General features: G+C 48.9%; 1 protein-coding gene across 4 annotated transcripts in view; it reads right to left on the bottom strand.

Annotated features, from left to right (window-relative positions):
• The window catches only part of PAX5 (paired box 5), a 170938-nt gene that overhangs the window by 90944 nt on the left and 53019 nt on the right, over positions 1-26975 (bottom strand). For all 4 annotated transcript variants that reach the window (XM_045562481.1, XM_045562482.1, XM_045562483.1 and 1 more), the window contains exon 6: positions 15827-16002. In XM_045562481.1, the coding sequence (XP_045418437.1) occupies positions 15827-16002 (176 nt within the window). The remainder of the gene's footprint in view (positions 1-15826; positions 16003-26975) is intronic.

Raw genomic sequence — 26975 nt, 5'->3', positions numbered from 1 at the left:
TTCCTAACAAGTGGCAGGGGGGAAGCTGCTCTGTGCCCACAGCTAAATACAGACTCAGCTGGCAGCGGCACTGATACCCCTTGTGAACACAGCACAGCCTGATGGGGACCCAGGCCTGAAGCTGCAGAGTGAGCCAAGAAACCACCCACGGACAGGGACAGGAATCTCCTGAGAAGATTGCTCTGGACTCTCTCCAACACCCAGACCTACAGATGATGGAGACTCCAAAGTTTTTCTCCATTCAGCATAGTCACAGGCGCATGAACTAAAAGGGACTTGCAGCAGGAGCAGTCACACGCCCACATCTGTTGCAAAAAACGAAGGACATAAAACTCCCTTTGGACAACTATCTTTGGTCAGTGCTACTTCCAGTACCTTCCAAGATGAAATCTATGCCAAGATAACCCACTCAAGTAGCCTGTCAAAAGGGATTGTTATTTATAAATCTGTTTAATAAAGAAACAGATCCTATAAATAGTAACTTTTATTTTAGAATGCTTGCTCTGCCGCCATTCTTTCTGGCAGGTTGGATCAGCTAGTGCAATTGTTCAGGCCACTCCTTGAATGAGATGGAGGAGCCGGTCTTCAAATCCCAGCACCACAACTCACCAGCTGTGTGGCCTTGAGAAAGTTACTTGGCTATTTTGCTCCTCAGTTTCCTTTTCAGTAAAATTAAGATAAAAGTACCCAGTTCATAGGGCTGTTGAAGGAATTAAATGAATTAATACACATAAAGTGCTCAGACCAGTGCCTGGCATGTCATAAGTGCTCTATCATTATAAAGTGAGTAGTCAGGGACTTGAGAGTGTTTAGCTTTGAGTTCTCTACACCAGGATGCACACATACACCTCCTCCTAAAACAGTGTGCAGGAGACTTTGTACTGCTCCGTCAGGAATCCATTCCCTCCAGCCCTGAGGTTTGCAGAGTTTCCATGGCCCAGCTGCCCCTGAGCTTCAGGAACTCTGCAATGCCAAGCCACGCTGCTCCGAGCATTCCTGTGCATGTCTCCCAGTGCACAGATGGACAGCTTAAATTTTTAAACCAGGGATCTGTTAATGGAACCAGTCAGAGACCCAGAGAAAACCCAAGCAGTTGACCTCAGTTTGCAGCACTGGGAAAACAAGCTTCCCCAGAACCAGCCAGAACCCCAGCCACACTCACCAGGTTGAAACCTCTAGAGATTATGACCCTAAACCTTCCCTATTAAGGGATCTAATGGCCAATGTCAGGCCCTCCCATAAGCCTTTCCTATAGCTAAGCTTCTCCAAGGCAATGAAGGGTTCATCTTTCAAGGTCATGTGTGAATATGTCTGAGCTGTTTTGCCCGCACAGCATAGATTCAATTTTCTGACCACCAGGTAATGGAAGAGAAAATCAGGTGCTGGAGGTGGTAGGTCATGAAGTCACCGGGACCCTCTGTGGTTTTAGTCCCTTTTAAGTTATTTGGAATTCACTGGTGATCTCAGAAGCATCCCCAGGAGACACTTGAGGCAACTTCTTTACCAACAGGCAGGTCCTCAACAGAATTTGAAAGCGCCATGGCCCACTTTCTACGTCTTAGTTCCTAACCTCGCAAACCCCAATGTATAACGACAAGCCAGCCATGTCCAGGGCCAAACAGGAGGGACATGGTTATTTTTTCCAAATCCCAAATATTCATTCTAAAGAGGGTCAGAAGTCCAGAAAAAGGATAACAGCAAGAGAATTTATAGTGCTGCCCCCAGGGCAAAGCTATCATAGGATCTCCAGATTTATTCCATATGCTATAATTGACACAGATTCTGTTCATAGATAAATTTGTTGAGAAGAACCCACATAAATGAATATACTTGTTCCTAAAAAGGTAGCCCATAAGGAAGCAACGCACCCCTTCCCAGCGGCTCCGGATGTGGCCCTGTAGCCCACCACCAGTCCTCACCCTCGAACGTCCAAAAGTGAAAAGTGCTGAAGTTTAAAAGACAAGAAAAATTACACTGTGCATCTAAATCTACCATATGTCTTCCAGGTAAATGTAATGTAGAAATTTTAAACCTTGCTGTGGATCAAGTATGATTCCCTCAGTTTCCTCATCTTTTAAATAAGAAAAATAAATAAATACCTACCTGTGAGGGTTTATTATGAAGATTAAATGAGATAATACAATTAAGGCATTTAAGGATATGCACTGTCCATATATTATATTATTATATTATATTTCATTATATTATATATTTGTGTGTATATATGTGTGAGAGAGTACATATATATATATATATATTTTTTTTTTTTTTTTCTAAACAGACTTCTCAGAGCCATCACCCCTACCGCACCTCATGCTCCAGCCACCTGAAACCACTTCCCCTTTCCCAGACTCAATGTACATGCACCTGTCTCTGTGCTTTTGGTCTTCCTCTTCCTCTTCCCCCTTCTTCTCCACCTGGCAACCTCTTGCTCATCCTTCTTCCCACCCACAACATGTACAACTCCCCCATCCACCAATATAAGCACTGTGGGGGCAGGAGCCTGATCTGTCATTGGCCCATTCCCTGAGTATGTAAATAACAATGGTAAATAACATCCACTGAATATCTCCCATGTGCTGGGCACTGTCCAGGGTCTTACACACACACAAGAGCCTCACACTCACACCAGCATGGCCACCTCCGCTTGCAGATGGGTAAACTGTGGCTCAGTGACGGTGAGCAACCCATCCTGATCACACAGCCAGCAGGCACATGTGCCAGACTCCAGGACCAGGCCCACTCCAGAGCCCTTGCTCCTACTGCCTTGCCACGTGCCAATGTGTAGGCACGGCCTGAGCATGAGTGGGAGCGTCAGGTGTCCCCAAGGGCACAGTCATGAGGGCTGGCAGTCCCATCTCTTCCTCCAGGAGGGCCATGCAGAGCTCTGCTAGGCTAGTCCCTTAGGCCAGCAGTCCCCAACCTTTTTGGCACCAGGGACCAGTTTCATGGAAGACAGTTTTTCCACAGAAAGGAGTGGGGAGAGGGTAAGGGGAGGCAGAGCTCAGGCGGTATGACTGTAAATACAAATGAAGCTTCGATGGTTTGCCCGCTGTGTGGCCCCTGGTTCCTAAGTTTCATGGAAGACAATTTTTCAATCTTTCTACAAACAGCGGCCGGGGTTGGGGTGGGGGCTGCAGCAGAGCTCTGTGGCCCAGTCTCTAACAGTCCACGGACCAGGGCTTGGGGACCGCAGCCTTAGACTATCACAATCTGAGTTTTAATACCTCCTCCCTCCCCTGAAGGCAGATCTAGGAGACCAGAGAACTCCTGTCCTCTGATGCACCAAAAAGGAAATATTAATCTGTTTGTTTGTGGGGGGAAAATTCTTATAGTACAACCCGGAATTAATAATTTATTACAAAGATTTCTTAGCTCCTCAGGCAGAAGTTCTAAAAGTGATACAAATTGTTATTTTGATTGCTTTAATGGAATTTTTCCCTTGAAGCCGGGGCTCATTTGCCTGTGTAATCTGCAGCCAGGCAAACAGTGAAAACAGAAGAAGGCTGGGGAGGGAAAAGTCTGCAGCAACTCCTCAGCGCACACACTCTGCCACTGCGGGTCCAACAGGGCCTTCTGGTTACCTGTCATCCCTCCCTCCAACAGTTCTCAGCCACTCTGCCTCCCTGGGGCAAACTCCCTCCTACCTCCTCCCCAACTCCTTTCCTGACCCACCTGCCCTTATCCACCTGGGCTTTCCTGATCCCTTCCCCACCACAACCCCGTCTCTCTGCCCTGTGGAACCTCTGATGTGGCAAAATGCTCCTTAATAACAATAACAATAATAATAAAAGTAACATTTTGAATGCCCATTGCGGGCTGAACCCTCTGTTAAGCCCCCTTTATGAGCATCTCATTTAATCAGTACCACCACCTATGACACAGGTACTGTTATTATCCCCATTTTGCATACAAGAAAACCTGGGTTGAAGCAGTGGAAAAGACAAGTCAGTTTGAAATAATAACTCTGCACACAGAGGAAGAAAAGCTGACGTGTGTGTGGGATGTGAGGGTAAACAGCATGCTCAAACCCCAGCAATAAAGGGAGCATCACACAGACCCTGGAGGTAAGCCTGCAATCACTTTTATTACCATAATCTCCCAAGAGATTACATTAGCTCAAAACTAGCATAACAGGTTGCAAAGTCACAGCAGCTGCTTCCAAAGCCTGTGCTCCTAACCACGATGCTGTACTGCCTCCAGCAGTTCTCCAGACACGGGTCCCCGACGGACTCTCCAATGCAAAGCATGCCTCCCTGCTCTCTCCGGGACTCTCGGGGTCAGGCAGAGGGTCTGCACACTCACTGTTCCCCAATGCCAATTCCAGGCCATTGTCACCACACCATCCTGCCACAGTGTCTCCTCCTCAGAATGCCATGTCATCTGCCCAAGCCAATCCCCTCATATTTTCAGTGAAAAGCCTGCATCCCTCCTGACAGATCCCCCCCTTTCTCAGGACTTCCCACTGTCACCTTCACCTGCCCTCCGTCTCCCTGAGCTACACCTCCTTGGCTCCACTGGTCTTGATCTCCATTCCCCAGTTCCAGCTCCATGGATGGCCACAGATAGGACCTTATTCTATCACTTAGAACTGGCCCATCTAAGACCTCGAATCCCTAAGCTCCCTTCTGTGAAAGCTCTTTTCTCATCATCTTCCTTCCACATGCTCAGTGTGATGAAATGGCTCTGGCCAAGAACGCCCAGACTGTTATAACCAACAGGTAGATGGTTATCTGATTTCTTGGTAGTCTAAAATGAAAACATCACCAATTATGTTGCCCTAACCCAAGAATTGTCTACATCTTCTTAAAAGCAGTGATACCAAGCTGGACTATGTGACAGTCTTCAATACTTCATCCCATTTTGTTTCATAACCAAGACTTCAGGAAAGGATCAACAAATCTGTCTGTTCTTTAAAATAGAAGAGAGGAAAAACAACCACATCTATCACAGAATGATATACTCAGAGCCAGAAGGGACCTTCGTGTTTGTCTCTGCCAAGCCCCAATCTAATGCTTGAAGCCCCTCCTCAGCCTTCCTCCCAAGTGGCCACACTGCCCATGCCAGACAACCCCAGTGACAAGAAACCCACAGCCCAACCCACAGTTGGGCAGTTCTGCCTGTTTGGAAGGTTGCCTTCAACTGAACCGAAAGCTGCCTCTCTCTAAGTTCCACCTAAGTCCTGAGTCTGCCCACTGGGGCCACAGAGAAGTCCACCTTTGCTCCTGTCACACGGGAGCGCTCCTGAGATCAGATCACGTTCTCGTGTATCCAGTTTCCTTTTCCACAGGCAGTCAGCTCCAGCTCCTCCACAAGTTCCTCACAGGACAGGTTTGGGGGTGGGGAAGCCGGGTGGTGGGGTGTGAGTGGGGGGCAGGATAAATGGGGACTTACGGAAGTTTTCCTTCCATGTGTGTTTGAAAAGCATGTGTATTCTCTGATTGTTGCCCTTTTGTATGTCTATTTCATTAAGTTTGTTAATTATGTTGTGCAAATCTTACAAATATCCTTGCCAATTTTTTTGTCAGCTTGATCTATTCATTAATAAAAGGGGCATATTAAAGTCTCCCCCAAAATATCATGGAATCTGTTCATTTGTTCTTTGACAATTTTTGCTTTAAATACTTTGAGACTCGATTGCTAAGTGCATGCAGGTTCAGGATTGTTATATCTTCCTATGGGTTATTCTTGTTATCATTAAGTAATGATCCTTTTTGTCTTTGAGGATGCTTTGGGCCTTGAAGTTTATTGCATCTAATAATGATATTACTCTTTCTACTCTCTACTATCTAATTTTGCATTTTTTAATTTACCATGCTTTTTTCTTACTTCTTTTTTTCTCCTCTTCCTTCTGTTGGATCCACTGAGTCTTTGATATATTTCTTTTTGCCTCTTATGATTTAGAAGTTATGCATTCTATTACTATGCCTTTAATGGTTACCCTTAACTTGCTCACCTGCACCCTTGACCTAACCCAATCTAAAATTTATCAATATATCTAACCTCCTCCTGAGCAATGCAAGGATCTTAGAATGTTTTAACTTAGGTCAGCCCCCTCCCAATCTTACATATTATTATTGTCTTTTATTTTTCTACTTTGTCATACACCCCCAAAACTAGTCATTACTTTTATAGATGGTATCCTTCATTAGATAAATCTATTTAGATTATCCTTCACTTATCTATGCATTTGGTTACCATTGCTTCTTTTTTTTTTTTTTTTGAGACAGAGTCTCACTCCCTTGCCTGGGCTAGAGTGCCGTGGCGTCAGCCTAGCTCACAGCAACCTCAAACTCCTGGCCTCAAGTGATCCTTCTGTCTTGGGCTTCCACAGTGCTAGGATTACAGGCATGAGCCACTGCACCCGCCGGTTTTTATAGTAATTTCTACTCTTGGATTTCTTATGCATAAGACAAAGTGAGATGCCACAGTTGTATGTGACACAGGCTTGGGATTTCAATTTACCATGGGAAATTTTTGTTCTCCTCTGAGTCCCATGCAGAATCCAGTTTCCTCACTGCTTTCCTCAGCTTGTAGGAGAAACTTACCTAGTCCCCATCTCATGGAAAGTGCAGGCTTTCCAGGTTCCAAGTTTTTTGCGGGTCCAACTCCCACATCACACAGGTCGAAGGCTGTATCTTTTGTTCTGACATCAACATCAAACCCGCTTCTGTTCACTAGGGACTATATCCAGGACCAGTGCCCTGAGCCACCGGGGACATTAGCTCATGCACCTAAAGTTCTGGCTCTGGGCCCCTTGTTAATTTTCAGCCCCTGAACACTTCCTTCTCTTTCTCTCAACCTCAGATATATATCAAAAATATTTTATTGTTATATTTGATCTAGTCTTTCTATTGTTTGAGATGGGGAAAAAGCCTACAATAGCTCAGACCTTGTTATCGGAACAGAAATCTATGTACTTTTTAAAAAATAATTTACAAAACAATACAGGTTTGTTTTTGTTGTTTTTTAAAGAGCTTTGTGAATAGCTAAATTCCTTAAGCCAAACTTCTAGTGTGCCCTCAAAATAAATAAGCTGTCGGACCAGAATTATCTGGGGTTTTTTTCTCTCTAACCTGCTTCACAGAAAGATTGGGTTTTTTTTTTAATTGCAAATATTGGTTAGCCTTGTTTGAGGGGAAATATCTCTACCCAAAAGTCAATTTTCACACAGTACCTTTGGCTGCATCAATTGCTGCTACTTTATGCCACACAGCATTGCACATGTGGTCAATGTCACTGACATGGCATATCTGTAAAAATTTCTTGGATGAATGAATGAATAAATGAATGAAAGAACATCCCAGCAAGGTGCAGGCAGCTCTTTGACAATTCACTTGTAATCTTTAAACCCCACATATACAGAATTTGCCTGTCATTGAAAAGAGTGGAACAGACAGGAGAAAAAGCTGTAAACAAGTCAAAATAAAAATAAGAGATGGATTTCCAATTTGTTTTACCACTCACAGAATGTTAGACTTGCAATGGATCTCAAGGACGACCCAGTCCAAGCGCCCCCCGACCCAAATGCAGAAACCATGTTCCAGAGAGACTAGCCCAAGAGCCATCACTAAAGCCCAGGCACCCTGGGTTTTACACTATGGCCACTTGCTCAATGTAAGACATCCCCCAGTTTTACAAAACAGGTGCAATGATTTTGCTTGGGAAGCTACCCTTGTACTTGATCCACAGCAAGACAAAGAATACTGGGAATATTCAGATGTTTAGAAAATATTTTAAAAGCTGTTTAGGAACAAATGTGCATCCCCAAGCAAGACTCCAGTTAGCAAAGCAAGTGACAAGGGCTGAGGCCCCACAGAGTCCATGTAATTTTCACCCTTGGGTCACTTTGAGATGATGACAATAGAAGCATAAGGGAGAGTATGGCTGGTCTAGAGGCACCCAGTCCTCTAGAGATTTAGGGAACAAGAATTCCAGAATAATCCTTGTGACTATCTCATTCCAAAGGCAAGATAACATCAATGTTAAACCTTAAGCTTCTTAGTGTTCAGGAAGGTATTTCTACCCCCTCTCCTCATGCTTGAAGAACTGAGACCAGGACTGCTGGCCCCTTCACCCACCCTCTTGTAGCTCCCTGACACCAGAGGAGTCACTCGTCTGACTGTTCAGAGCCCAGGACATTCGCTGGGCTGTGTTCACTAGTGGGTAGTGTCACTGTGCCTTGAAGGTCAGAGTCTTCCTCTAACTTCAGACTCCCGGGAAGCAGCTAGGTCCGGCCGTGCCTATTTCCCGTGAGAAAACTCAGCCCTGTCCCCTCTCTCAGTTCCACCCTGTCCAGCTGCCACTGGGTGGGTAAGCCAGGGAGGGTCTGCTCTACAGCCTAGCTGGATCCAGAGATAATGTGCCAGAAGCTTCACTTGGGTCTCCTTTGGCCTAAGTAGTGCTGCCCAGCCCAGGTTTGTAGAGAATCCCAGGAGTGGCTAAGCAGGTATGGCATGAGCATCCGTGCGCTTGCTAAGACACCCACTTCAGTGCCTGTCTATTTTCCCTAGGCTGGCAATGCTAGAGAGGAAGAGTGAGGGAGAAGATGCAAAGCCCCACCCAAACCCCAATTCTTCCTGTCGGCAAAAGAAGAGGCTACAAATAATGTGCCAAGGTACCAAATTCTCTCAGCCTCTGGATGACCAGGTGGGACTTGAGGAAGCCAAAATCTGCAGGCCAGTTGCCTCCACCCACAAGCATCCTGTTTATCCTGGTGTGTCATACAAATGTTAACAGCCTCTGTGTGTACTGCGCTGTGAAAAAGACTGGAAAGTCCTCAACAAAAGCATGTCCGGCCCACCGTCTGCTTCTTTAATCTCTAAAACATAGGACCCTCCCTCCGTCAACATTCCCCAAGTCCCTGCATACCAAGCCCTCATCAGAGAAGTCGAATGCAGACTACTAAATTCTTGTTTTCATCAAGAGTTGAGTTGATGGAGTTGGGTTGATGGTGACCACCTGAGGTGCCTTCCTATAGCCTGAACCTTCTCCAACTGGGGAAGACATTCTCCCAGGGGACCCTTTGGGTGGCAGGAGGTCTCAAAGCCCCAAGGTAGTAGCACATCTTCCTAGAGCATCAAATTGGAAAATCTGGGAAAAGCTGCCCCAGAGTGTCTGACCTTTTCTTAGTTGAAGCTGGGCTATTAGAAAGGCTGAATTCTTGAGCCATGTGGCCCCAGCAGCCCTGCCCCTGCAGAAATACACTGGTTGGCATGCGGTTATCATGTTCACCTATAAGACAGAGCCCTGTAAAACCTACTGCAGGGCCTCCAAATGTGCTGTTGAGGACTGTGACCATTGCCTCCCCACTGGAAACCCCTGTGATCCTTAAACTTCTCAAACAGCATATATGAAAAAGGATAGAGTCTGCTTACATGCCTCTAGTGATGGGAAGCTCACTACTTAACAAGGAAGCCTAATCCACTGTTAGAATGCCTGGGCTATTAGCCTATCTTCTTGCGTATTTACAGCCCCAAGTCTTCTCTTCAGACTAAACAGCCCCAATTTCTCCAGTCATCCCTCCTAGGAAAGAATCTGCAGTTGCCTCTTCTTAACAAACTTTACTTTGTCGGCAAAGGAGGAGCTTGGCCCTGAGCACAGCCCTTCCAGGGGAGGGACAGGGCAAGAGGAACAGACCCAGCTCCGAGTAGAAGACAGTCACGACTCTACACTTTTGCTTATACTGCAGAGACCACACTGGTTTGTGTGGAAGCCCCAGCACCTCCTAACTTGTGCTTGGCTCCCAGCATGAGTGCATTGAATCCCAGGGCTGGATCCCCAGGAAAGTGCCCATCTCTCAGCATCAGTGGGCAGCCTGACTGTGCTGCAACTGGGGGTAGCCCAGTGGCCACCAGCCCAGGCTCTGGAAGGGACTTGGCTTCCAGTCTTGGCTCTGTAGTCACCATGTGCCCATGGCTAAATCACTGCACTAAACTCACTAAGCCTCAGCTGTTCTGTCTGCACAATGGGCATGACAGGAGTTGTGACTTTGTAATAAGGTAGGGCAAGTAAGGTTCTAGGAGCAGAGCCAGGCACGTGGCAAGCAATGAATACACAGTAGCTACAACAATTACCACAGCAGTAAGAACCCAAGGCATTTATGAGCTCAGACACGTGGGTCAGTGAAGACCTCACAGGGCAGGCAGGACTGCTACTGGGCCTGGACAGGGCAGGATTTAGAATCAGGCTGAAAGAATGTTCCATGCAGGGAAACAGTGAGCAGGGCCTTAGAGTGTGAACAACATTAAGAAAGTAATAATAACTGCAGTACCTTCCACCAAGCATGCTCCAAGCTCAGAGCCCTGGAGTTCATGTGCTTATGCACACACGTGTGCACATGCACATACACAAATGTGCATGCACACGCCAGCCCTGGGAGAAGTAAGGCCACAGTCAGTAGCCCCCTTGGACACAGGAGCAGCCCAGCACACGTGGGCAGTGAGGGCTCAGGCCTGGTCACAGCCAAATTTCTTGCAGCAAGCAGAGGGACATGGGGTGGCGAAGGGTTGTGAAGGAGAGGGAGGTCTGCGGTTGGGGTTTCAAGTGGTGGGAAACCATGAGGAGCTGTTATGGGAGTGGGCTTCAGGAAGAAAGCAATCCCACGGTAGCAGCAGGGACAAGACAAGAGGCAAGAGGTCCCAGTGAAGGTTGCTTCCAAGGTGAGCAGAACAGTCCAGGCCATAGACCCAGAGCTCTTTGTGGCACACTGCCCCCAAAGCAAGGTCAAACCTCCTCACCTCCACATTCCAGCCCTCTGGGGTGGGGTCCCTGACCTCTGTTCACTCGCCCACATTCCAACCACCTAGACCCCCTCGTGCTGCCCACACCAGCCTTCCCCAGACCTGTGCCCATGCGGTTCCTTCTGCCTACGATGCTTTCTCCAGCCAACCCTCGACCGTCTCCACACGTCTGGATTCTGCCCCTCCCTCAAGGCACCTCCTCCAGGAAGTCTTCTTGTCTCTCAGCCTGGCACACCTGTCTCCCAACCCACTCTTCTCCTTCCCCTCTGAAATTAGGAAATGAGCTCCCTGAAGAAAACAGGCGTGTCCAGACCATCTACTTTCTCCCCACGGTACTCAGCCCTTTTTCTGACTCATGGTCAGGGTCCAGGCCACCCGTGATGACCAGGCTCCATCATGCCCAGCCCCTTCCCAGGAGTAGGATGCTACAGGGGTGGGCAATGCTAGGATTCTGCTCAGCCCACCAGCCTGGAGAAATGCCACCATTCCCAGAGCAACACAGCTTATGAGAGCAAGAGGCATTGCTAGTAGTTTTCTCTGTTAGACAAGGGACAGACCTTCTCCTGGTTTAACCCCCTGTGACCTTTGAACTTCCTGGGAGGTCAGCAGCACGTCCCCTTCCCCAGCTGTCTCGCTGTCTCTGGCCCAATGGGAGGGAGGGCCTGGCCCGTTCCATTTTGCACCCGTATTGATCTGCTGGCAGCAATGGGCTGGATAATTAGCCAGGAATTAGGGTTTCTATTACAGCCAGGAGGCTGCTCCAGCTGATTTATCACCTGAATAATTTACTGTGATTGAAAGGAAATTAAAATGAACTCCATTTGACAACTGTGAGCTTTTATGGGCTTTAGTGAAGGCTCAAAAGCCAGATTAATAGCCTGGTGTTGGTTAATAGTCTGCCGAGAGTAAATACGGCAGGCTGCAAGCGGCCTTCCTGCCGCGGCTGGAGGAGGGACCCGCTCCGCCAGGAGCGCAGCCCACGACAGCGTCAGTGTGAGTTTTACTGAAACAGATTCCACTGTTGGAAACACATGCGCGCACACCAGCAGTTGTTTCTTTTTTTTTTTCCTTCTCCTCCAAGGTGATTTTTACTCACTCCACATGTAGGAAAAACAGAATTGCTTTTTCAATAACCATTTTGAAAAGGAAGTGTTTCATTGCCCCAGGAGTGGGTCTACATTAACCCCTCCTAGCCAGGGCAAAAGGTTTACTAAGTTTCCATATAAAAGCCAGAGGCCTGGGCCCACTTGCCCGGGGAAGATCTTGGCAAGAAAAGCAGCAAGGTAGGGACAGGCTCTGAGCTCATGGCAGCGACAGCCAGGACCCCAGCCTGGCCCTAGGAGGGACGTTCTTCCCAGGACGGCATGAGGATGTGAATGCTCAAAGCCTGTGGCAAGATTCTGAGAGTTCTGGAAGGACAGACAGACTCTGGCTGCAAAAGGTCAGTCCTGAAAACCAGCCAGACAGAAAACCGACTCCTAGAATCATCCAGGGCATGGAGACCCATGGAATCATCTTGCACAAGATGAAGACAGAAGATCCCGAGGTCAGGCTCCAGCTCTCAACAATCCAGAAACTCCCTGGGCCTGAAAATGGGGTGAACAATCTGGAAAAAAACATTCCAATCTGTCAAATGGGGCTTACAACTCCTGCCCAGCCTGCTTAGCAGGCATTAATTGAAGGCCCAATGAGAAAAGGGGCATGAAAGCTCTTTGAAAACTGTGTAGTGTCACGCATAGATGAAGAAGATCACTGTTGTTAAGTTGCCATTGCTACTGTCATTGTTGTCATCTTCGTCATCAAAATCATGATTCCTACTGTGGATATGGAAACTAAATCCAGGGGAAAAACGACTTGCTCAACAGGGTAGTGCCAGGACACAAATCAAGCTCCCCTGACTCCAAGGCCAAGAAATGCTCTTCCCCACCCGGTTGCTCAATGAAAGTGACAGCAAGGCCCTCGAGGAGGCCACAAAGACACAGGGATGCAGACCCAGACAGCTTGATCTGCTCAGAAAGGAGGAAGTAGCCAGGCTCTGCAGCCAGCACCTCGGACCCCCTTCGTGTCACCACTGCTGTGTGGCTCTGGGGCTCACAAGGCCAGGCCTGCAGAATATTCCCCTCCCAGGGCATGAGCATCAGGGGCTCAAGGAACCTGTACCCTTGACGCGCATCCCTGCCCAGCCTGCGGCCCCTTGCTCGGGCATCATTTGTCCACAGTGATTGGGAATCGGGCGCGAGGGTATGTCATTCATAGTCCAGTGCCTGTGTGCGTGCAGGGCAGCCCCGCGGCCCCACCTCCCATCTCTCCTCATTAAGGCACATTACAGGGAGGTGAAGCAGATTAACCAGAGAACACTGAGTCAGTCATTATCCCGCTGGAGCTTCGCCTGCAGGCCCCACCTCGGAGCCCGCTCAGTCAGCACCGGCCTGCAGACGTGCCCGCGGCGTTCTGAAGGACACTGCTAGAAACGGAGCCCTCACAGAGTCTGTAATCCAGACCTCCTCCCCTGTGGACCCTCATCTCTGCATGAGCCTGTCGGGTTCATGGTCTGTCCTTCACGACCCCGCCCAGCATCGCCTCCTCCACAGCATTGTCCCTGATGCCGCCAGCAAGACATCACTCTCCCTGGTTCCACACTTCATCAGCACCCACAGAGCCTTACCTCTTGTCCTGCGGGCTCTGAGTCCACGTCACACCGCCCCGTGAGACAGGGCAGGGCTGATGAGTGCGTGGCACTGTTCTAGGCTCACGGCCCGTGGGCAGGAAATATGTTGGAAAACGAGCATATGCGCATCTGAGCGTGAGTGAGTACCTCCCAGGGCTGAAGCCCAACCGACTGTCTCTGGCCAGTCTTTCCGGGAAGTCGAAGCTGAATGAACCATGGTTGAGATTCTGAGCCTCAATGAGAATCACGTGACACACAGGGCGTCTAACCCTGAGTGTCTGCGTTAAGAAAATGAGGGCTTAACAAGCGCCAGGGGCTTGTGCTGTGGAGGCCAGGCTGCATGCAGAGGCCTCCCTCACTCTTTACCACGCACTTGCTGGGCGACCTCAGACAAGCCCTGGCCTCTCTCTGGGCCTCTAAAAAACAAGGGGCTTGAGAGCTTGCCTCCATAGGCCCTGTTAGGCCTAAAAGTATGTGCCAGCTGTTAGAAGATAAAATTTTCTCCCAGATTCTGGAGGGAGAGGTGGGCCTCACTTAGGAAAGTTTCCTGACTGAGTCTTCTCTCTTGCTCCTCCTGTGTCAGATACAATGTGGCTCCCACCATCTCCCAAAAGGGCTCTGTGCAGTGGGGAGAAGCTGTTTGTGATGGAAACAGACTCTTCCTCCTAAAGCCCAGGATCTAGAGTATATGGGATCAGCTCTGTCCAGCACATAGGACCACATCCTTCCTGGCAGAGGCTTCACTCGACTTGTAGGAGGAAGACCAAAATCCTCACCCCAGTCTATAAGGCCAGGCCCATCTCCCCAGCATCCTCCCCAACCCGATTTCTGAACCCCAGCCACACTGGCTATCTTTCCACTCCTCGTTCCTGCCACACTCCCTCTCACCTCAGGGCCTTTGCACTTGCTGTTCCCTCTGCCAAGCACAGTCCCTCCAACCCACATCCTTTCTCCTTGTTCTGCCCAAGGCCTTCATCGCTCAGCATAAATGCATTTCCCCCAGAAGGCCACTCAGCCTCTGCCTTAGGCTCTCAGGGAACCTCAGACATCTCCTCCTCAGCACCAAGCACACCTGGAAGCTGTGACCTTTTGGGTAATTTTTATTTATTGTGATTCTTCCACAGTCTGTAGGCTCCCTGAGAGCAGATCCAAGCCTGCCTTGTTCACTGATGTACCCCTAGTGCCTGGCTCTGTGCCTTGCACAAAGCAGATACTAATGGATGTTTAAGTGAATCCATGACTTGCTGGGTAGCCTTAGGCAAGTTGCCTTGCCTCTCTGGGCCTCAGTTTCCCCATGTGAAAACAAAGTGGCTAAATGATCTGTAAGAGCCCTCACAAAAACTGCTCAGAGACAGCCAGAATGTCATAAGAGGGTGGCCCTAGAGGCCTGCTCACTCCTCAGCACCCAAGTTTCCCTCCAGCACCCCACCTCTGGGTGGGAGCTTATGCATGGGGCCTACATTGTTTTGAATGGCTTTGAGGAAAAACTCCAGAAGCATCAACTCATTAGCATTTAGAGGAAACTCAGCAAGGCCAGTCCTTGCCCCCAGTACCAGCTAGGAAAGTCCTAGGGAAAGTTGTTGTTCATAGGGTCTCTCTGACTCGCCCAGCAGATGGGAGTGCTTGGCGGGCCAGAACCATGTGCGAGCAAGGTAACCAGTCAAGGGCCTGGCACAGTCTTCTCAATCAAATCTGGTACTTTAGGGACCTTGCTCAGGCCCCAAGAGTCTCTCACTGGCAGAGCCTTTCTGGTCCCATCTCTACAGCCACAGGCAGTGACTGCTCCTCTGCCCAGCGTGGCGCACACTGCTGCTCAGCCAGGGGTGGTCCTGCTGCTTTCTACCCTCTCTTGCAAATAACTCAGGGGGGGATTTCTCCAATGAGACATTTCTTTATCTGCAGACTCTTGGACGCAGTCTCTAAAAACATGACAGGGCAACCTGACAAGAGGGCTGACCCAAGAGAGGTGTGCACAAGTACCATCCTAACAGTGCTCACGGCCAGCAAGCCCCCGGGCCACACGGTGGCTACATATTCCCACCATCACGCTGACTGACAGGAGAATGACCCAAGACCACCTCAGGTAGCCCAGATGATCATTACAGCCCCCTGTCCAAAGAGCCCTGGGAAAGAACACCATCCAGCAATGGCAGGACAGCCAGGCAAGTCACCCGTCCCCTGGCTGGCCAGAGAGACAGGGGCACCAGGGCAAGAAGCCACCAGAGCCCCAAACAAGTCCTCCCGACATCGTGGGATGTTGTGACTGGCCAAGTTTGACCAAGAACAACGAAAAGCCCACCCTGAGCAGAACCTGGAGTGCCCTCACCCACACGCTGCCAGAGGCCTCTGCCTTCAGGAGAGTGGCCCTGGCCTGTGTGGCAGTGGCGGCTGTGGCAGGCACGAGTCATGGGCGTACCTGCTCCGGCTTGATGGGCTCTGTGGTGGTGAAGATGTCCGAGTAGTGCTGCCTCTCAAACACACGGTCCAGCACCTCCAGCTGCTGCTGCGTGAACAGGTCTCCCCGCATCTGCTTCCGGAGGAAATCTCTGCCCGGAAGTGAGTGACCGTTGGGCACCGGAGACTCCTGAATACCTTTGATGAGCACAAGAGAGGAAGGGTGAGTGGAGGTTACACACGTTGCTAAAGAGAGACAGGTCAGACCCTGAGACTGGGAAGAGGGCCTGAGAGATCCTTGGGCCCAGCTCCCTCCCTGACAAGAGAGGAAACAGGCAGGGGTGCAGGTAAGGGGGTGCCTTGTCCAGGGTCACCTGCTAGTGAGTGCAGAGCCAGCCACCCACAGCCACATGCCAGGCACCGTGCAAAGCCCTTTTGACGTCCATCATCTCATCCAATCCTCTCGAGGATCCCCAATGTAAGTTATTATTTCCCTATTTTGCAGATGAGAAAATTGAGACCTAAAGAGATTAAATTATTTGCCTGAGTATTTGAGCTCAGGCTGACTCAGCAGCTTAGTCACCAAGTGCTACTGCCCCTCGTGTACTGAAGACCCTCCTTGAAGGTACAGTTTTTGCCAGAGCTGATGTCCTTACCCCAGACCTTTGCCACCACATCACGTGACCGATCAATAAAATACTGTGCTAGGAAGGTTGTAGACAAACAGACACTTTAATACAATTCTGGTGGAAGTGGTCACATACCCGTGCTAGACAATTTGACAAACTCTGTCAAAATCACAAATGCACATCCCTTTTGATAGTAATCGAACTTCTGGGAATTATTTTACACACTAGACTTACACATATGGGAAATGACATAGGTACAAGGTTCTTGTAGCAAAAGACTGGAAATGACCTAAGAGTTTATTTGAGGGGGGCTGGTTACATGGGTTACGGCATGCTCACATAATGGAATACCGTGCAGCAGCTAAAAGGAATGAGGATTCCCTCTGTGAATTGATAGGATCTTCAAGATGCATTGGTATGTGAAAAATAAAAAGCAAGGTACAGCACAGCATATGTAATATACAACTTCTTCTGTAAAAGAGGAAGAAAATAAGACTTTATATGCCATATATATATATGAGATACACGAGAGAGAAACATTTACAGTGGTTACCCATTCAGGGAGGTAGGAGCTGAGGGACAGGAGGTGAGGGGGAGACTGTTCATAGTGTGCCTCTTTGGTTTGGTTTCAGAAGTTTAAATGTCTTGCCTATTCAAAACCATAAATTTAAGAAAATACAAGATTCAGTCCCCTATGTGTTTTGTATTGTTAGCTATTCACACTGTAATTCTCTGGTGATGATGCTTAATTTCAAAGAAAACATTATGAATTATCAATAAGAAAATAAGGAGATGAAATATCTTTTGTGAGTCGGGCTTGAACTGCTCAGAATGAAAGCAAGCATGAAGGGCAAGTTCCCAGAGGGATACTGGAACCTAGGCCAGAGGTGGCATCTGCCCTCATTGTGGTGAAACCCTGGGGAAACCAGCGAGGGTCAGCTCTCACACTGAAAGGCACCCCTATGGGGGCCCCGTCTGACCCCCAATCCCGCCAGGACGCTGCTGTCAAGACCAGACTTCATCCATCACATCAAGCCCCCACCCATGGGAGGAATGAGGCCAGACCAAGGAGCATGACCAGTGGGGTATTATGTCACTGAGACAACCAAGAAGTCAGTGCTTCCTCAACTGTCCCACCTGGGGACACCTGCAATGCAGGCACTGATGTCTGAACAAAGACACCCGCTTTGGGCGTTCATGTGAGTGTTGGCATCTCAGAGCCCCCATGGAAGCCGGCAGGCTCAGGGGACCCAGCATCGTCTATGGGAAGGACCTTCGGAGGCCGCTCCTGAGCCCTCTGAGAAAACGGAGGTTTTGACCCAAGAGGACACTGAGGCTGGGCCACAGCCTGAATGACCAGACACCCCCATGTTGGGCCGAAGCAGAAGCTGGTCTCTGACCAGATGTCCCCAGCCTAACGCCAGGGTCCCTCCTCTGGCAGCCTGTGACACTGGCCTTCGACAGCACAGATGCCTGCTCCTGTCCGCAGGATGTCCTCCTTAGAGAACCTTCTTCCATCCTTAGAGACCCCAATGCCCATCCCCGGGGGGACCATTCCCACAAGGTCACCAAGACTGGCAGCACAGGGGACTCACAGCCCAGTCTACACCCAGCAGTGTTCTTCCGTCAGTTAGCATCCACCAAATGACCCTATTCTCAAAGGTTCTGTGCACCTAAGCACACATGTATGTGCACACATACACACACACACACACACAAGACGGCTCAGCCTGTTCCTACTGAGCTATTGCTTGCACTGTCTGGTCATCCTGGTCCCTGTCACTCCTGCCAAAGCTTGACCTTAGACCCCCGTGCTCCCACCAAGCTCCTCCCTGTCAGAGAGGTCACACCCACTTTTAAGAGACTTCTCCTGCCCACCAACTTCAATTACCCTTTCCAGCTCCCCCCATTCTGCCAGTCCAGCCCAGAACTCAAGAAGCCTCCTTCCTGTCAGCCAGTTCCTAAGGACGTCCACGGAAGCCTCACTCGGCCCCTCTCTGGGCAGGGCCCAAGTGCTCCCTGCCCTCAGGCTGCCCCATCAGCCATGCCCAGCTCTGCTCCTCGAGGGAGGCTCCCCGGCCAGGCCAGCGCCCCCAGGTGCCCTTGGGCCTGCTCCCTCTCCCATAGGACTCACCGGCTAGGCTTTTTCCACAGCTCAGAGCCTGGGAAGGGCAGAACTTCACCTCCACGGAGGGCCTCCTTGGGCAAGGTCACTGTCTGGTCACCGAGAAGGGCCTGGCACAGAGCAAAGCCCCAGGCCACAGGGCCGACTTAAGTGTATGCACCAGGGGTCCTTGGACCCTCCCCTTGAGGACTCCACATGTACTAGGCACAGGCAGCCTCACTGGGACCTGCACCATCCTCTGCAGAGTCTTCCAGAAGAGGACTGTGTTCTGCTCTGGCTTTCTGAAAATCAGCTGCGGCAGCCATCCGCTGAGCCTGTAAGAACACCCAGCCTGCCTTGGGGAGGATGGCAAGCTGGGAACAGCCTGCCTCTCGGGGCATTCACCTCGACCCCGACCCATCCCCAACCCATGGGTGCTCTTGCTGCTGTCACCCCCGCCAGCACCTCCACTTGCTTTCTTTATAGGGGAGGGAGGCATTAAAGTCTGTTACTTCCTAGAGAAGGCTTGGGAACCCTCCTAATCATCATTCATTGATTTTACAAATATTGATAAAATGTTTACTCTGTACCAGATAAGATATTTTTAACAAATAAACATTTTTATTTATTTATTTTTTATTTTATTTTATTTTATTTTATTGTAAGACAGGGTCTTGCCCTCCAGGCTGGAGTGCAGTGGCATCATCATAGCTCACTGCAATCTCAAACTCCCCTGCTCAATCAATCCTCCACCTCAGCCTCCCAAGGTGCTGGGACTGCAGGGGCTCACCACCATGCCCAGCTAAATTTTTTTGAATTTTTTATTTTTTGTAGAGACAGGGTCTCACCATGTTGCCCAGGCTGGTCTTGAACTCCTGGACTCAAGCAATCCTCCCGCCTACCCTCCCAAAGTGCTGGGATTATAGGCTTGAGCCACCGTGCCTGACCTACTTATTTTCATATTTTTAAAAATAAAACAAAACAGGGGATACAGTGGTGACCAAGACAGGCCTCTCTTTACAATCCAAAGAGGGCGGCCCACTTTAGTCAAGCGATTCCACAGATGAACACAGGATTCCAAACTGTGATTGATGCTCAGGAGAAAAAAGCACGTAGAAATATATGCATATGGCCATGTACAGCCGGGGAGGGGAGTGAGCGCATGTGGGGAAGAGTCAGGGACGTCCCCAAGGGGAAGCCACACTTGAACTGCAAGTAAAGGATGAGGGGTCAAAGGGCAGAGGGTGGGTGGAGGGTGCCATGCAGAGGAGACTGCTTGTGCGAAGGCCCCGAGTCAGGAAGGGAAGGCAGAGAGGGAGGGAGGGAGGGAAGAGACCCCAGGAGATTGTGGAGAGGGGGCCAGGGACAGAACCTCAGCCTTGCTGCAGGAGCCGAGGGGACACCCCGGAGAGGGCCGGGGAAACAACTGCTCTCCACGGGTCTCAGTCCCAGGGCCTGAATTGCTCGTTCCTTTAGATCAGGCCATACTTTCTGAACTCTGCTCCCAAGCCTCTTCTTTTGGTAGAAACTAGGGGTCAGCAAAGGTGGGAATTTGCATTTGTGAGTGTTTGAAGGTGATGAGCTAGAGTCCAACTGTCGGCCACAGGTGACCCAACACGCCCATATGGAATGGAAACCATCATCATTGACATGCACCTGGTTTTCCAGACAGACACACCTGCACGCACACATGCCGCCTCCTCCAGGACACCTTCCTTCATGCCCCAGCCAGGGCCCCAGCTTTGATTCTCAGAGCTCTCACCACTTTCTCCCTTATCTTAGGGGCCAAGTCCCCTGGGCCCTTCACTCCCATACTGTGCTCTTAGCGAGCTTCAGGGAAAAGACTGCGGGTAATTCATCTCTCTCCTCCACGAGGAATATTTGTGGGATAGATAAGCAAATCAGTAATACCTGTGACAACCACCTTCAGTCTGCAAGTCTGGTCTGCAAATGTCAGGGTGCCTCCATCTGACCTCACTCATTCATTCTTCCCTCAGCCAAGCTCAGCGTTAGTGAGCACTAACACTAGGGATACAGGCAAAAGCTGACCCAGCCCTTGACCTCACAGAGTCATGTCCAGCAGAGGAGGCAATTATTCAATTATTTCAATTATTCATTGAAAAATACTCAGACCAGTAAAGGTGCAAGTATCAGCCAAGATAAGTATTCTGACAAAAAGGTGCACGGTTCTAAGAGGGTGGGGACATGCCGACGGGCCTCCGGTGTCGCACACAGTGAGTGCACAGTGACAATGAGCCACACAAACAGATTATATGCTCACAGACAGATACAAAAATGAATACCAAAACTCATCCTTTTGCACAAGGGCAGGTCTGAACCTCCAGGCCTCCGGTGTAAGCTTCCGTAGCATTTCTCATCTGCGCTGCAAAGATGCTGTCTGACTTAATTGGAGAATGTGGTCTTGGAGGCAGGCTACAGAAATGCTCAGACCCATTTTATTCCAGGGAGAAAAATCTAAACTCACAATGTGAATGGTATGCTTAAATATATGGACAGACACAAGCAAAAGTACAAAGGTATACACGGGGCATGGTATCTTTAAATCTTTTTTTTCTACTCCAAATCAAATAATATGTAATAGACCCAGTGCTGGGCTTAGTCAACCATGGCTCGCAGAATTAACATTCTGGAAGCTAGCTTCAGGGGAGCAAGGGGCAGGAAGCCCCGTCTCAGGGAGCAAAGAAATGCTGGCTTTAAATTTCAGGTTAAACCAATGTTATTCACAACCCGGCTTTGAAGCTAAAAGCTTTACACAATCGGGTCTGGTCACGCAAAGAGGAGGAAGCCAAACAGCCTCAGATGCCCATCTGTCAAGAGAAAGCTGTCTCTTGTGTGTCTTAAAAGATCATAAACCCATTGCGTTTTCTTCAGAGCACAGCAGATTCAGAGGTTTTGCATTTTTCTTGGAGGGTTCTGGTTTGCTTCTTTAAAAATCATCATGTACTTTTATGCCTGCAGATGCTCACTGGGAGGAAAAAAATAAAACAAACAGGAATCTCCGAAATCCCTTCTGGCACCACGGCCTTTGGGAGGCAACCCCAGCGGGAGGCCAAGGCACCCCAGGAAAGGAGGCTAGAACCACTGGTTCGGCCGCCAGCCTTTCTCAGAGTCCCCTGTCACTACAGAGCCCTTACAGGGCCTCCTTCATGCTCACAGCTGATCCTCAGCATGGCAGGGCGGTGGCAGGGCCCAGTGGGAAAAGGGTTGGGAGCCAGCAGACCTGGGTTCTAGCCCCAGCTCTGCCCTTCCTTGCTGTGTGAGCCCAGGCAAGTTCTTCGCCCTCTCTGGGCCTCAGAGCCCCATTGGTAAGCTAAGAAGGCTGAGTCAGTCACTTCTAACCCTTTTCTCCTCCAAAATCCACCTAGATTTGGTTTGCTAAATAGTATTATATTAAGTGAGCATTAACTTATTTTCCCATTCTGGCTGTTTGTGCACTCTTTGTAGGGGACTCCCTCCCTGGTATCCATTCTGCCCCTAATTCGCTGTCCAAGTCAGCCAAGGGGATCCCATTGTCTTTGCTGATGGTCAGTCTAGGGATGAACATACACGTGAGGGGTAGCCTGTTGGGGAGTTTCTGGGAAAAAGGCAGACAGGAAGAAATCTCCTTTTCTTCACTGGGATGCATGTGCTCTTAAACTTTTGAAATTGTGAAAGTATCTCCCAGGTTCCATTATTGTTTTTATGCACTACAACACCCCTCACCCTACCCCAGGTGCAAGGTCATCTCCAGATCAGCCCATGTGCTGCTTCTCACCCCAGGACTCTGGCACCCACTGCGTCCCCACACCTGCCTCCCCCATTGAGGCTGGGGGACAGAGCCAGGTCTTGGCAGGTCATCTGCCACTGGAGTCCAGAGCCGGGGTGGCTGGGAAGACTGCACTGATGTGACCTGGGGCATCACCAACTTGGGTCAAGTGAGCCCAAGGAGCTTGAAGCTATCTCCACAGGTGGCTGCAGCGGCTAATTCTACAAGCAATCCATAAAGCAGAGAGCCGCCAAATTCACATCATGCTAATTTGCTACTTTAAGAAATTGTTTCAAATGCAACTTTTAAGAAGCTTGCTGAGCACAGTAGTGCCTCCAGAATTTCTCCCTAGGTGGGGCTAGGCATGACCTTGGGTTATAAAAGGGAGAGGGGGTCAGGGGACTTATTCTGGGGTTATGTTAGCAAAATTCCTTACATTATATTGAGAAATAATCATCGGTCCCTAGCAAAGAATGAAGGGGCGCTGACACAAGTTTCTCCAAGCCCACCCCCCATCCTCATCCTGGATGGAGCACCATTCACTGCCAGGCACTATTCCAAGTTATTTTTGCATCCCTTAGTTTCTTTGATCCTCAGAACATCTGTGTGAAGTATGTATTCTTGTTCCATTTTACAGATGGGAAAACTAAGGCTCAGGGGGAGTTTGAGTCACTGAGGTCCTTCAGCTCCGAAGTAGTGACGCTGGGATTTGCACTGAAGCCTTGTGTCTGCAGATACAGTGCTCATTACACTTCTGTTTACTCTTCGTGTCAGCTACTAAGAAAACCCCCAGTTTCCTCATCTGGAAACTGGAAACGATGGTATGCAGGGCCACCCACGGGGCTTTTATAAGGATTAAATGAGATAATCTCCGTGACATGTGTAGCACAGTACCTGGCCCAAAGTTTAGTGTCCAAACAATGCTAACTGCTGCCATCACCATTTTCATCAGGAAAACCCATCCAAGGCTCCCCTAGGACAAAGCCCAAGGGCCCCCGGCCTCCACGATCCTGCCCCTCTGCATTCACCCCACATGCCCTCCCAGCAGGCTACTTGTCAGCCCTCAAGTGTCCCTTCACCAGTGCTCCCCAGTGCCACCGTGCATTCTGCCCCCTTGCTGGCACACCCTGCCCATCAACATTCAGTCTAAAAGCTACCCCTCTCTAAGCCTGCCTTCAGTCCAAAGGCTGAATTAATCACCCTTTCTTCTGGATCCCCTCAGCAGGTTGTACGGGCCACCTCTACGGCCTGGAGTTTACACTTCACAATCCATCCTGTGAACTTGGTCTTCTTTCCCATTTTAAAGGTGAGGAAATTGGCACAGAGAGATTGAGTAACTTGCTCAAGGTCACACAGCAAATCCACAGCAAAGCACTTGCACTCCTCATACAAGGATTAGAGTGAAGCTGAGCACTGACAGACGAAGCACATTGGGGAAGCCTGGGCGCTCCAAACTCAGACAGGCCCAGGTTCAAATCCCAGAACTCTGTCTCTTACAAGCCCATGATATTTGAACAACTTCTTCACCCTCTCTAGTCCTCACTTTTCTTATCTGTAAATGGGATAATGATGGCATCTGGAGTTGAGGAAAGAATTGAACAAGAATACATGTAAAATACTTAGCATAACACCTGACACACAGTAAGTGCTCAATAAACATGAGCTGTTTCTAGCATTATTTCTTTCTTTCCCTTCTAAGAGTATGAGCTGAGGGCGGAGCCCATGTCTGATTTACCTCAAGCATAGGAGATGCTAATCAATGTTTGCTGACTGAATGGGTGACCCAGGGAGACTTGAGGGGTTACAGGGCTGTATGATTCAGAGGAACTCAGCAGAAGGACAGTCTCTGGCATCATCAGAGAACTCAGGAGTAACCTCCTCCTCCTCCTGATCCTGGAGGAGCAAAGAGTAAAGCAACTAAGAGTTTATGTTCCACCTACTTCCAAGAAAGATTTGAGGCAGTTCATAAAATTTTGAACTAGAGAGGATGATAAACTACTAAAACTCAGGTGAGCTCTAAGCTTCCTGGCAGCACAAACCAAAAGGAAAATGCATCAAGTCATATATTGCTCAGAGTCCAACAACAACAAAATGCCATTCACATACTCAAACTCAAACCAATTCAGAGAACTTCTGCTCTCTGCATGGTGCTGTTTGGGGTGCTTAGAGTGACCCAGAGATGACCAATAAGAGGAACAGGGTGTCCTAGAGAAGAGACCATCTGAGGCAGGCCTAGGAGGCAAGGTGCCAAGGTGAGGGGATGAGATTCCAGGCACGGGCAACCAGTTGGCAAACATTTCTAGGACATTTGCTATGAGCTGGGCCCCACGCTGGGGGCCAGGGTGGCAGGGGTGGAAATTTCCGGTGGGAGCCCAGCACCAAAATCAATATTCCAAGTGATTTTCTAAATCCTGTCCTAAACTGGGGCCACAGACTGAGCAAAATCAAAGTGGCATGGAGGAAAATTCCATTGGAACTACCATTATTCAGCCATTAGTTTCACTCAATCTTCCTTCTCAGAGAAGGAAAACGCAAAACTGTAAAACTGCCAAATACGTTCAGGCTTGACCAGAGTGAATCTGATTGTGCCGGGTGTTACCCAGTGAGTCATAAGCTGTCTGTCAGTGAGCGGATGGCCCCAAGGGTTGGATTCCACACCCAGGGATGTCAAAGGTGAGGCCAGATGGCAAAGGGATTTGTCTGGGGCCAGACTGCAGATCCGAGGTGAGCTGGGCCCAGGACATGAGGTCCCCAATCCTGCCCGAAGCCTCATGGATCTGCTCATTCCTGAGCAGCCTGCTGGGGGTCTGACCCTGCCCTTGGCACCGGAGCTCTATAGAGAGGGGTTCAAGTCTTAGCCCCTGCCCTTGAGTGGAGGATGTGGACAAGTGAATTATTGCAATGTTGTAAGATAAATGTTGGGAGTCTCAGAAGCAGAGACAGCCCTGGGAGCCAAATGGAAGTAGCCAAACCCTATTCGGAGCTTACTCTGAGAGGCCCTGTTCTTACCTTACCTATTGAATCCTCACAAAACCTATGATGTCAAGTCTGTTATTACCTCCTCCCATTTTACAGAGGAGGAAACTGAGGCACAGGGACGTTAAATAACTTGCCCGGGGTCACACAGCTAAGAAGTGGAGGATCTAGGATTTAAAACTGAGCCTCTGGTTCCAGAGTCTGCCCCTAGCCCTACACTAAATCACTCCACTGAATCCAGACTGGAGGCAGCCATGATCCAGAAGGGCCCCCTGGAAAAGATGTAGCCGGAGTCTTAAGGATGCGTAGGAAGGAGTTAGCCAAAGAGAGAAGAGGAAGTGCATTCCAACCAGGGAGAAGAGTATATGCAAAGGCCTAAGAAGCACAGGAAAGTGCAGTGGTGCACGGGAATGGCTACATTTCAGTATGATTAGAATGCAAGAGTTAGGGGTGGGGAAGGGAGTAAAGCGTGCAAGGCTCTTTCCTCTCTGTCTAGCCACTCAGCACCATTATTCATTATCCAGAATCTAATATACATTCTGATATACAAACAGTACAAACACATTATTGAAGCTTTCACTGTGCAGGTATGAAGAGATGTGATGTCTTTGTGCTGAAATGAATCAAGATGACCTCAAAGAATAGGCAGAAAGGAAGTAATACCTTGTGCATTGCCCCAGGACAAGTCTGTTCTCTCTAATCCATACTGTCCAAGTCCATTACCTCGTACAGTGGTACCTAATTACTCCACCTTACAGAGAGATATGCACACTAATTAGGAAGGATGTTAAGCACCATAGTGAAAACATTCCAAAGCAAATGAAATATTACTATGAGCAAAAGGGTGATTTGTTTCTGTGAATTGTGCTTCCAAATGAGATCAAAGACTGCTAAAGGCTTCATTTTAATTATACCTGGAAGGACTTTTCCTTTATGCATCGCTTTTTGGCTTTCATGCACACAGTAGTCTGTCCCCCATCCCCCACGGCACAGAAATAAATAAACAAATGGGTGTAAAAATCATATTTACTCTGATATCTTTGCATTATCCCCGTTTGAGTTTTTAAATTACTGTCTTTATTTTCTTCCCAAGGATGATATAACTAAAAAGAAGGTTCATATTTTGAAGTGTATCTATCTGATCATTGCACAAATGTTTTCAGGAGAAATCACTATATTTCTCCAAGATGGGTATGGGTTTTTGTCATAGATCAAAGTGAGAGGGAGGAAAAAAAGATAAATCATCAGAGATCCAAAAATACTTTTCATTTGGAGAAGATATCAGGCCATTTCGATGGGGCTGATGGAGTCCCGTTCTGTCTCCATTACCCTCCGCAGGCAGCCCCAGCCAAGGAGGCAACGACTGAGATTATATTCCCCATAAGATGGTCCCCGATATATATATATATATATGATCTTCAACCTCTATTGATTGACCAATTTCACAAGCAAAGACTGGTGAAATGAAGCTGAAATGAACATCATGCTTTAACTCATTGAACCTATCAGGCCTGAGTTAATCTCACTGTCCACTGTCTCTGATAGAATTCAATTGATCAATCATGTTTCGGTGATAGTACCATTTCACTGGCTTATTGCTTCTTCATTTCAAAGCTTGACCTGTTAGATATACTCGGACTGGCTTGACTCCTCTTGGATACACAGAGATCAGCCTCTGTCTGCCAACGTGTGTCAT

This window comes from Lemur catta, chromosome 10, assembly GCF_020740605.2.
Source record: "Lemur catta isolate mLemCat1 chromosome 10, mLemCat1.pri, whole genome shotgun sequence".
NCBI lineage: Eukaryota > Metazoa > Chordata > Mammalia > Primates > Lemuridae > Lemur > Lemur catta.
Note: the sequence above shows the minus strand (reverse complement) of the source record. Positions and strands in the feature narration are given on the sequence as shown.